Genomic DNA, 12,927 nt, shown 5'->3' on the forward strand with positions numbered 1-12,927 from the left:
GGGAGATCCCCGGATCCACCAAATACCAAAATTAGCTCGCGCCTTCGGCGCTCGAAATATCATCAAAATACATTGTAAAACCCGTCTCAGTCATTCTAAATCGTAATATTTTTCCAGGGGATACCCTGGACCCCCCAAACTCGCACGGTAACTTATGTATTCATTAATTTCCTGTTAGCGACGTCACTGTCTATAGATGTGTACAAGATGATATGTATTGATATATGAAAAAAGTATATCAATTACCTCCTGTGGTAGCAGGGCACGCGAAGGAAGGAGGGGTTTACGAAATATTGAGGACCTTTGCCCCCCCCCGTTACGGTTCACCCCCCCCCCCCCCCGTTACGGTTCATCTTCCTACACCACTGTCAGTCCTCTATTTCCTCGCCTGTGCGTCGTAACCCTCCCCACACACAAACGTCTTTCTGACCACAGGGACCTGGCACGATTTTTTTACCAACAGTATATGTATATATATACTGTTGGTCCTGATTTTTTTTAACAACAGTATATGTATATATTATAGATACTATAATATATACATATATACTGTTGGTAAAAAAGACGTGCCAGGTCCCTGTGTTTCTGACACTATAACCTGTATACAATATACATTGTACCTAATGGTCTAAGGGCAGATAACTTTAAAATGACTTCAGAGTTTTTTATTGGTGCTGTGACTAAGAAGAAATGCCTTTTTAAAGGGGACTTTTTTGACGAATGATCAATTCTATTTAGATATTCCTTGACCACTCAGCTGGGTCCTTTATGGACATGAGATACATGTATCAATCAGATTGATACCCAACCTGTGTAATGGTCAGACACGCTACCTGAATTACTGTGGTTTTGGTCAGACCACTTGGCCATTACTGTATATAGCAATTGATATTTTTTAACAAAATGCCATTCACCTATGGCTATATTTGAAGTCCTTGATTATCCATGTAAGCCACATTATGTAGTATATAATGGTTTGGATATTGTGATACTACCGTATTTGACCCAATAAGTGCCCATGTCCCTATAAGCGCCCCTCCCCGTTTTGAAGCGTCATTTCAATTGCCCGGGCATAAGAACAAAACTATCAAAACTGTATAAGTTTGCAATAATTCCTTCCTATCAAGCACCTTTTCATTTTTTTTATTTTTTTTTAATTGCCCTGGGCGCTAACCAGGTCGAATACGGTATATGCTTAACAAAATATAAATCACATGTTATATCTTTATATTTATTGTAAATCAATCACTGACAACAGGAATTAAAGCAGCACTGGAGTTGTCACACTGATTTCATAGTAAAACATTTCTTCTGTTAGTAAAGGTTAAGTACCCCTTTTCAGTGTGAGAGGTACCAGCCATAACATTTCATCAACATAGAATATTTCTGATAATGTACATGATATTGTCTTTGAAGAGAAAATAAGTCATTCAATAAGTGTGTCGGGTCTTTTTTATAGATATACAACAATTTGGAGTAAATGTATTGTTTTTGAAACTGTATTGTTACATATGACTTTAATTCAATCATACATATACATGTACATGTTCTAGATAGATGCAAAAAGACTATTTATCAAAACAAGTTTTTACACAAATGGCAATTCATGTGGTCTATGAATCATCTACAAAAATAGAATTTTATCTAACAATAACAAGAGGGAAGATTAATATAATATTTACTAATAACGACGTCACTTTTACATGTACAACACCAAAATTTCACTATTTGGCACTTGTATAATATGTCTGTGTGTCAAATAGTTTGTAATATATTGGCAATATTTCTTACAATCATTGGTTCTTTGGTAACTTGTGCACACAAAATGCTTGCTTAAAACATGTATATGATGAAATAAAGAAATAGAAAACTCTGTTCTTTTCTGTGGGTCACTGCATTTTGATGTTGAATTCCATGCAATATTGATTGTTCAATCCCAAGTGGTGAATGACACCTTTTTGTTGATATCCATTGCACATTGGTAATATCAAAGTATAAACACACCAATGAAACGTCAGACTGTTGTCCTTAGGATTTATCCGCTATATAAGTCTTTACCCTTTGTCGCCTGAAACAAGAAACTGAGATTTAAAATCTTACATCATCAATATTGTTTTCTTTAGAAATCAAACATATGATAAAAATAGCACAATCAAATTAATAGAATAAAAAATATGGTTAAAATGAACCTCTGGGGATGCAAAAATCACTTCATTGTAAGCATAGTTTGTTTTACATAAAGTATAGAAACATTGACTGGGAATAAAAATTACTATGTAACAACCAATAATTTGTTGTAAGTGATGTTGGTTATAACCATGTTTTACCATATTGATTTAGATAGGATTGTAACAGTGTAAATAGTGGATTGTAACAGTGTAAATAGTGGATTGTAACAGTGTAAATAGTGGATTGTAACAGTGTAAATAGTGGATTGTAACAGTGTAAATAGTGGATTGTAACAGTGTAAATAGTGGATTGTAACAGTGCAAACAGTGGATTGTAACAGTGTAAATAGTGGATTGTAACAGTATAAATAGTGGATTGTAACAGTGTAAATAGTGGATTGTATCAGTGTAAATAGTGGATTGTAACAGTGTAAATAGTGGATTGTAACAGTGTAAATAGTGGATTGTAACAGTGTAAATAGTGGATTGTAACAGTGTAAATAGTGGATTGTAACAGTGTAAATAGTGGATTGTAACAGTGTAATGTAAATAGTGGTTCTCATTCATTACAAATGTTAAACATACAAAAAGAATTGAACAGGAGATTCCAGAGGGATCTTGACACACACATCATTTATAGTTCTTAAAAATACTTTTTTATCAATCAAATGAAATATAAATCTTTTCTTTTCTATTGCCATTAAGACCTTGATAACATGGGAAATACACACATTTATACTAAATTGATATACCTATACATGCAATAATAAAAAAAGATTCAGTCAGTACTTTCTAGAAAAACAAACTTGTCAAAATCCAAGATGGCTGCCTAATATCAGCCATAAATTTCCTATCATGCACAAAATATTATATGTAAAACCAGGAAGGTAGGGTAAACTATATATATGTTTTTATACAGCTTACTAAAGAATTTGGTTTTAGGTATGACTAATTCTAAATAGATAGCATTAGTGTTTAGTTTTTAGAGTTTATTGTGTAAGCATTTTTAATGTACATACAATAATCAATTGTACATTCTTTATAATAGTATTACATTCTACAATGTACATAAAATTACATGTACATTACGTATATGTAGCTACACATGTACAATATTAATGCAAATGTGCATGTGTACATTGTTCTTATAAATACGCGTACAATGTACATATAGAACTTAAAACATCTCTGAAAGTATTTAAGTTGGGTATAAGCATATTCTAGTCGGGTTTTATTCAAAGTTTTCAAAATATCATATAGACAATCTTTTGTCTGTGCAGTACAGTATGCCTATGAATGTACAATTGCATGTGTTATATATATATACACACACACATTCAATGATCAATATAATCAATGTCTAATCGAACAGACAACCGATTTCGATAAATCGATTATGATCGATGCATCAACATCAATGATCAGTAACAAAACAGGAACGTCAGACAGAAACAATAAAATGACGCCAGGAAAAATGACGTGACATCAGGATTACAAGGATGGCGGACAAAATGACGGCCTCTGCTGGATTTTCGGAATATATTTTGACGTGAAATATTCTTTGTTATGTAGATATTTGTAGTTATATGATAAAAACATCTTAAATTTGTGTTCCTTTCATATGAGATTTTATGAAACTCGTCCTGAAGTTCAAAAACAAAAACTTCTAGACTGGTTTCATAAAATCTCAAATGAAATGAACACTCATGTAAGATCCAATATATATAGCTTTACAATGATTCATTCTACTCACGTGTTCATCATAGGGTCTATCTTTGTCTGCAGAGCATATCTATCTGTGTACTCCGAATACATACGTCCTTTCCTTTGACTTTCCTGCTCTGTCATTCTAATCAACTGATATTCAGCCTTCGTCTTGGGTTGTATTGACTCTAAGATCCTGGTACGATTTAAAGGTGCACTGGAGCCAAACCAGGTTTTTGAATCTGAAATAATAATGAAATAAATTTGTTTTGGTCTATCTAACATCTTGCTGAACACATCATATCAATATACACATATCAATATGTATCAGGGGTCAAATAAGCTAAAACATTTCAACAACTTGTTGTCAATTACCCAAGATGCATATATATAACCCGAAATTGGGCCTGTTGCAAGCTGAGATAAGGGCTACCAAGTTTAGTTCAAATGAATGACCTTGACCTACTTTTAAGGTCAAAGTCATTAAATATATCAGAAACTTACAGCTTCTACGAAAGAGTTTTCTGCATTGCCTTAACTGTTATTACTGTATATTTTGACTGTTGTCTTCAGTGAAATAGCTCTGTTAAAAGGATAATCCCACTATCACAAGGAGACACAACACATATATACCACAGCTTCCCAAAACATACTATTACAAGGAGAACAACATAAATATACCACAGCTTCCCAAAACATACTATCACAAGGAGACACAATACAAATATACCACAGCTTCCCAAAACACACTATCACAAGGAGAAACAACACAAATATACCAAAGCTCCCAAAACATACTATCACAAGGTGACACAACATAAATATACCACAGCTTCCCAAAAAATACAGATATTCACACACACAACACGAATATACCACAGCTTTCCAAAACATACAGATATTCACACACCGCAACATAATGCATGCGTGGGAGGCCATCAATCTTTAAATGACCCGGCCTGGCTGCCCATGTCAAAGTGGAAGGCAGTTCTTTAGCAGTTCTAATTAAGCCTTCACAGTTTACTGCTTAAGCAGTTCTTAAGATTTCATAATGCAATCTGGCATGCAGCAGTCGTGATCACCTATACAACTTTTGTTACCCTGTTCGTGGAGGCTGATGATGTAAGATATAAAGGACTGTGTATATTGGGGATATAACTTTTGTTTAGAAATTAGATTCTTACTTTTACAATAATTGGCCCTAATTAATGAATTAGTTTTAACTAATATGTGGTCATGTGAGGTTTTGAGATATAATAGCTTTAAATTAATTTTTTTTGCCTTATATATATATTAAAGATGCTCCACCGCCAACAGAGCATGAATGATATCCATCACTTGAACTATAATTGGTATTTAATCATGTATATATATATGTCTTATTAACACAAAAAAATAATATAAAATAATTTATTTTGCCTTTGGTGCATGCATAATCAGTACTTCATTCCATATAGGATACACATGTAGTGCCACAGATTTTTTTATGGATGCACTTAATTATTTTTTGTAACGTTAACATGAAGTAAAAGTAGAAGCTCAAACTTTCCAATGGTGGTAATGATGTTAAGTAAGTAACTTTTGTAACTGATGAAAAATACTAAATCGTCTGCTCCTGTTTTTGATAGTGAAAAAATACCATTTGTCAGCGATGGACCATCTTTAAGCAAAAAAATAAACAAAAATGAAAAAACCTGATCATATAAGCAGGTTTAGCAGACTAGTCCTTAATGCTCTTCATAAACTTTCAATTGTTGGTATCATTTTTACTTACTTGGGTTTCGGAGTAGATAATAACCATTACTTGGTCGCCCATATGTTGTGTCCACAAAGCCAGGTTCATTTGTTGGCTGTCTCCGGTATAAGTCTGTACTTACAAATCTGTTATTATCTTCAAGCCCATTAAAATACTGTACTGTCCTCATACCTGTACAAAATAAAATCATGTTTGATAAAATCATGTCTGATCGATTTACAAGAATTTCAAAAATGTTTCTGCATTAGTTAGGTTAGATTATTCATACATTTATGTTATAACAATATACACGTAAATGTAACTTGTATCCACACTTGTTCATCAATCAATGTTTGAAATCAGTATGTGTACCTATAACAAATACTTAACCTCATTTCACTATGTATACTATATAATGTTCAACAATAAAATTCCATTCCATAATTTTCCTTTGTTTGATATATGTAATTGCAGTTTAAAGATTTCAGTGCATTAAGTTTTTAACTCAAAACCTCATTCTCAATATCAGGAAAGAAACAAAGAATTGTTTGAAGGTAGAATTAAGTGAGGCTTATTCTGTTACATAACCATGAAGCGAAAATTGGGATAAATGTATAGTTCTACATTTTTTATGAAACATATAAAAGTAACATGTTGAAAATATCTACAACATTGTGAAGTATTTTAATCATTGACATTCAAAAACCTATACTCACATCCGTGCCAATCTCATGTAACAAATGCAATATATCATCACAGAGGAGTTGATGAAATTGTCTTTCAGACAGAAGCATGCACATAATACAGTAAACACAAACGTAAATGCTTTACTCCAAATATCAATGGTCAGAGTTTAGCATACAGGACGTCCGACCACAATGTGTAATGACAGACACTCGAGTGAATTTGAACATTTCACACAGATTTCACTACAGTGGGCTTTTCTGACATATCACAGTAAAACCAACTAATCTCATTTTCATTACAACTGGTTTGTTTCCGATATATGTATAAATTTTAGTATACTCTTACACTGATTTTTCCCTTTAATACAGGCCACAATCATAGTAGAATGAATGTTTAGGTAATGGTACTGTAGAGAAAATCAGTGAACCACTCAGACTTATTTACCAGGTATATGATAATTGAAATGATTATTCTCCCACCATTCACTGATTTGTCACCAGTAATTTAGTAGTGAGAGATTCTTTTGTCAATCCCAACGGAATGACAGATTGTGCACACTAACCTTTTGAACCTGAAAACAATTACATGACATCATGATCCACTTCATGCGATTTAAATCCGTGGCGTGTAATGCCAGTGACGTCATCAATACTGCAGTTGAAGGAACCATGTTCATGTCAAGGTGAAAATGCTTCTTTTTCGGTTACTATCTCATCTTTTTTATTTGTATATGGGAGAAAATGAATCATTCCCTACCTATGGGGTGTGACAACAAAATCACAACCCTCGGGGAATACCTAAATGTTCAACCCTCGGCAAGCCTTGGGTTGGACGTTCATGAATGGCATACCCCTCGGGTTGTGATTTCTTTGTCACACCATCGAGGTAGATTAATTCTAAGAATGATCTGTCGATAGCTAAACCAATTTTATACTGCCTACTATACGTACCAACTTTGTCTGGTCCCCATCTTTCTGCGGCCCCATGTCGGACTGTATTGTGGAGTTCTGGAGGACTTCTGGTCCACTGATGATCTATGTAACAATAAGGCTGGGACTTACTTATCCCTCGTACCAAGTGCTGGCTCATATCCTTGGCATAGCGGTCACGATACCAACCTGTTGTAGGGTAGGATTTATTGTTGGCCTGGCTGTTCATGAAGTAAGCACAGGGGTCCTAAAACACAAGAGTACCATTATATCACTTATGTGTATCTGGTAAGTGATGGTGCTTCACAAACAGGGCATGTAAATCAGATGGGGACACATAAGGATTAGAATCAATTAAATAATTTAGATTATAACACATATACATGTATAACCATTATACAATTGCAAAACAATTTGGGCCTACTGGTTTTTCAGGGAATTAATTGTGGACAGACAAACTGACATGGTGATTACTATATGGCCTCGGTTTTCCTGATGTTGTACCCTTATAACGTTAAGAGGAACTAGATCAATTGGCTAATGAAGCTAGAAGAACTGGACAAATCAGATAAAAAGCAGATAACAAGCTGGAGCAAAAGCTACGATCAGATGGAGAAAGGGCGATGATGGACCAATCAGATAGAGAGGGGTAGATGATTGACCAACCAGATGGAGAGGGGGAGATTATGGACCAATCAGGTAAAGAGAGGTGATGGACCAATCATGCAGGTGGAAAAAAGGAAATGATGGACCAATCAGATGGAGGGGGAGAATGATGGACCAATCAGATGGAGGGGGAGAATGATGGACCAATTAAGTGAAAAGTTGGAGATAATGGACCAATCATGTGAAGAAAGGGAGATGATGAACCAATCCGATGAAGAGAGGGAGATGCTGGACTAATCAGTGGAGAGTGGGAGATTATGGATCAATCAGGTGGACAGATGGAATAAAAGAACTAATCAGATAGAGAGTGAGGTGATGGACCAATCAGGTGTGGAAAGAAGGAAATGCTGGACCAACGAGGTGGAGAGATGGAGAAACTGGACCAATCAGGTGGAGAGGGGAGATGATTGATTAATCCATTGGGAAGGAAGAGATGATTGACCAATCAGGTGTGGAGAGAGGAAAATGCTGGATCAACCAGGTGGAGAAATGGAGAAACTGGACCAATCAGGTGGAGATGATGGACCAATCAGATGAAGAGGGGGAGATACTGAAGCAATCAGGTGGAAAGTGGGAGATAATGGACCAATCTGGTGAAGAGAGGGAGAAGATGAACCAATCAGATGGAGAGGGGAGATGATTGACAAATCAGATGGAGAGGGGGAGATGCTGGACCAATCAGATGGAGAGATGGAGTAACAGGACTAATCAAGTGGAGAATGGAAGATGATGGACCAATCAGATGGAGAGAGGGGGATGCTGGACCAATCAGGTGGGAAGAGAGATGCGAAGGACCAATCAGTTGGAGAGGGAGAATGATGGACTAATCAGGTGGAGAGATGGAAATGAATGATCAATCAGGTAAAGAGAAGGAAATGATGGACCAATCAGGTGGAGACAGGGAGATGATGGACCAATCAGGTGGACAGGGAGATTAATGGACCAATCAGGTGGAGAGAGGGAGATGATGGACCAATCAGGTGAAGAGAGGGAGATGATGAACCAATCAGGTGGAGAAGGGGAGATGATGGACCAATCAGGTGGCGAGGGGGAGATGCTGGAACAATCAGATGGGAAGAGAGAGATGAAGGACCAATCAGGTTGAGAGTTGAAAAGGATGGACCAATGAGGTGAAGAGATGGAGTAACCGGACCAATAAGGTGTAGAGGAGGAAATGATGGACCAATCAGTTAAAGAGAGGGAGAATGATGGACCAATCAGGTGGAGAGAGGGAGATGATATACCAATCAGGTGGAGAGGGGGAATGATGGACCAATCAGGTGAAGAGAGGGGGATGATGGACCAATCAGGTGGAGAAGGGGAGATGATGGACCAGTCAGGTGGCGAGGGGGAGATGCTGGAACAATCAGGTGGGAAGAGAGAGATGAAGGACCAATCAGGTTGAGAGTTGGAAATGATTGACCAATGAGGTGGAGAGATGGAGTAACTGGACCAATAATTGTAGAGGATGAGATGATATACCAATCAGGTAAAGAGAGGGAGATGATGGACCAATCAGGCGGAGAGAGGGAGATGATGGACCAATCAGGTGGACAGGGAGATTAATGGACCAATCAGTTGCAGAGAGGGAGATGATGGACCGATCAGGTGGAGAAGGGGAGATGATGGACCAATCAGGTGGCGAGGGGGAGATGCTGGAACAATCAGATGGGAAGAGAGAGATGAAGGACCAATCAGGTTGAGAGTTGGAAAGGATGGACCAATGAGGTGAAGAGATGGAGTAACCGGACCAATAAGGTGTAGAGGAGGAGATGATGGACCAATCAGGTAAAGAGAGGGAAATGATGGACCAATCAGGTGGAGAGAGGGAGATGATATACCAATCAGGTGGAGAGGGGGAGATGCTTGAACAATCAGGTGGGGAGAGAGAGAGAGATGATGGACCAATCAGGTTAAGAGTTGAAAATGATGGACCAATAAGGTGGAGAGATGGAGTTACTGGACCAATAAGTTGTAGAGGATGAAATGATGTACAAATCAGGTAAAGAGAGGGAAATGATGGACCAATCAGGTGGAAAGAGGGAGACGATGGACCAATCAGGTGGAGAGGGGAGGATGCTTGAACAATCAGGTGGAGAGGGGAGATGCTGGAACAATCAGGTGGGAAGAGAGAGATGAAGGACCAATCCGGTTGAGAGTTGGAAATGATTGACCAATGAGGTGGAGAGTTGGAGTAACTGGACCAATAAGTTGTAGAGGATGAGATGTTGTACCAATCAGGTAAAGAGAGGGAAATGATGGACTAATCAGGCGGAGAGAGGGAGATGATGTACAAATCAGGTGGAGAGGGGCAGATGCTGGAACAATCAGGAGGGGAAAGAGAGATGATTGACCAATCAGGTTGAGAGTTGGAAATGATGGACCAATGAGGTGGAGAGATGGAGTAACTGGACCAATAAGTTGTAGAGGATGAAATGATGTACCAATCAGGTAAAGAGAGGGAAATGATGGACCAATCAGGTGGAGAGAGGGAGATGATGTACCAATCAGGTAAAGAAAGGGAAATGATGGACCAATCAGGTGGAGAGAGGGAGATGATGTACCAATCAGGTAAAGAAAGGGAAATGATGGACCAATCAGGTGGAGAGAGGGAGATGCTGGAACAATTAGGAGGGGAGAGAGAGATGATTGACCAATCAGGTTGAGAGTTGGAAATGATGGACCAATGAGGTGAAGAGATGGGGTTACTGGACTAATTTGAGGTGTAGAGTGGGAGAAGATGGACCAATCAGATGGAGTGGTAGAATGATGGACCAATCAGGTGGAGAAGGGGAGATCATGGACCAATCAAGTGAAGAAAGGGGGATGATGACCAATCAGGTGGAGAGATGGAGTAAATGGTCCAACCAGGTGGAGGAGTGGGAGATGTTGGTTCAATCAGGTGGAGAAAGGGAGATGATGGACCAATCAGGTGGAGAGATGGAGGAACAGGATCAATTGAGTGGGAGGAAGGATTTATAAGTGAGAAGGATTTGTCACTATCTCTAAAGCTATCTCAAGACGCCTATGAACCATGAATAAAAACCATTTTAACTTGTCTCCAGAGTCGAAAGAAATACAAATGTAAAGCATAATAAATTTCATGATGTCTATTCCTTGTTTACAGGATGGGAGATGGCAGCAGCAGGCTACATCAAAGGTTGCTGCGGTGGAAATCAAAGTAAAATCAGTCGTCCCCCAACATCACGGTCAGTGCACAAATAAAAAGTGTCTGCGCTGTATTTGTCCAAAACCTCGAGTGACAAATCCTTCTCACTTAAATCCTTTGGTTGGATAGATAGAAGTACTGGACTATCCAGTCAGAGAATCAGGACTAATCAGGTAAAGGAGTTTGTGGAGCAATACCAATCGAGTGAAAAAAATCCAATTAGGTGGAAGACCTAGTGTAATTGGGATTAAAGAGGATGCGGGGCAGGGGGAGGGCAGGGACATGATCTTTTCGGTTATTGACCTCTTAGAACCTAACATAAGGTGAGGAGAGAAGGAGCAGCAGGGAATGAATTACAAAAAACACCATTTACTAACCCCCCAAACAAATATTTTGGGAATTAAAACTGGTACTGTACCTTTTTCAAATTTTTGATTTGGATGTCGGTGAGTGTAGTATACGGATCCCTAGGGGTCCTTGGTCGTTTTGTGATCATATCCATACCAAGGTCCTGGGTTGCTGCCATGCTGAAACCTACAAAGTTATATCATATGTTCATAACAAATATTTTAATTTCTAAATCTCTGAAAAACTTGGGCCGTTGCCTTTATGGTCATCTGATTTGACATGTACAATACAACACTGTAGACAGTTAGGAATTATACTCTTTCTTTTTTTTTTTAAATTTTATTTAGTGAAACTCTTCAGCACAGTAACTGCAGACTGATGGTCAAATACCAGACCTTTACGCCTACCAGTAATTATTGGCAAAAAGTACCAGTTAAAAAATTTTGTTTATGACCCCTAGCTGTGAAATTGAATATGTAGCAGGATCGGACTGGGTCAATCATCAGTGACCACTGCAGGTTACTGACTTGGTTACAGTATTCAGCTACTGTGTTCAGAGGTCTGGGTTCAAATCCTGGTTTGGTCGCTACATTTTCTCCTTTCCTGTACGTTACAAAACTGGTACCCAACTAAAGTACCCACAGTGCTGTATAATTAAGGGTCTTTTATTGACGTCTCGATGGACAACAACTTTGAAAAGGGAGGAAGGAATGTAGATGGATTGGACTATGCATGGGCAGATCGATATCAGTGACCAGGTAGCTCAGTCGGTTAAAGCATTTGGCTAGTGTTTTCCGAGGTCCTAGGCTTGAATCCCAGTCTGGCCGCTACATTTTCTCCTCTCCTTTCACATATATATATATTTTTTTTTTCAATTTGCCAAATATACTATTTCGTGTTTTTAATATTACTTTACAATGTATTAGGCACATTAAAAAAACCAACAACATTTATAATGTATAGGCAGGTTTATCGGACTAACATGAACTTTGCATGTTTTCAAAAGATTTACTTCAAAAATTATTGTAGAAGAATGTCTTTAAATTATTGATATTTATCTAAAACATTTCTGGCATTATTAATATATTGGTGCAATTACTGTAAAAGGTAACAGAATATTTTTACTAATAAATAGGCCTACATGAAGTTATTTTTTACATCCTCCATAAAGCGTAAACAATGTACATTTTGTATCTTCATACAGTTAATGTGTTACATTTAGGCCCAATTAAGTCCCATTAACGTTTGACGAAAAATAGTAGCAGGTGCCCGTCTGAAGTTACACAGCGGCGTATATTTTACACCTTTGTTATTGTATCAAAACTCTGCGTCGCATGTGTCATTTGCTTACCTGAAAGATTTGCACGTCTTTCGATCGTTAAAATACAGACCCTACGTATCAGATCCTATTTTAGATTGAAACCGGAAGCGTAAAGTTTAGTTGCTACAACCATGTTTTCCATCAACCTGGCAACGAAATGGCGAAACGATATAAAATTCAATAATTTACTATATTTAAGC

The 12,927-nt window shown here is 37.6% G+C and overlaps 1 protein-coding gene across 1 annotated transcript; it reads right to left on the minus strand.

The window, feature by feature from the left end:
• Positions 1-1,217: 1,217 nt before the first annotated feature.
• LOC138323183 (uncharacterized) lies at positions 1,218-12,878 on the minus strand. Its single transcript, XM_069267597.1, has 6 exons — positions 12,758-12,878; positions 11,477-11,592; positions 7,245-7,470; positions 5,647-5,799; positions 3,922-4,114; positions 1,218-2,068 (listed from the first exon to the last, which is right to left on the minus strand). The coding sequence occupies exons 2-6, from the start codon at positions 11,582-11,584 to the stop codon at positions 2,029-2,031; spliced, it is 720 nt and encodes a 239-aa protein (XP_069123698.1). The 5' UTR covers positions 11,585-11,592; positions 12,758-12,878; the 3' UTR covers positions 1,218-2,028.
• Between the last annotated feature and the right edge of the window lie 49 nt (positions 12,879-12,927).

This window comes from Argopecten irradians, chromosome 1 (assembly GCF_041381155.1).
Source record: "Argopecten irradians isolate NY chromosome 1, Ai_NY, whole genome shotgun sequence".
NCBI lineage: Eukaryota > Metazoa > Mollusca > Bivalvia > Pectinida > Pectinidae > Argopecten > Argopecten irradians.

Excerpts from the sequence above, each read along its gene's own strand:
- LOC138323183 (XM_069267597.1), bottom strand. The coding sequence starts at position 11,584 with ATGGCAGCAACCCAGGACCTTGGTATGGATATGATCACAAAACGACCA. Across the intron at positions 4,115-5,646 it reads TTATCTACTCCGAAACCCAA|ATTCAAAAACCTGGTTTGGC; the intron begins GTAAGTAAAAAT and ends TTATTATTTCAG. Across the intron at positions 2,069-3,921 it reads ATAGACCCTATGATGAACAC|GCGACAAAGGGTAAAGACTT; the intron begins GTGAGTAGAATG and ends TTCTTGTTTCAG.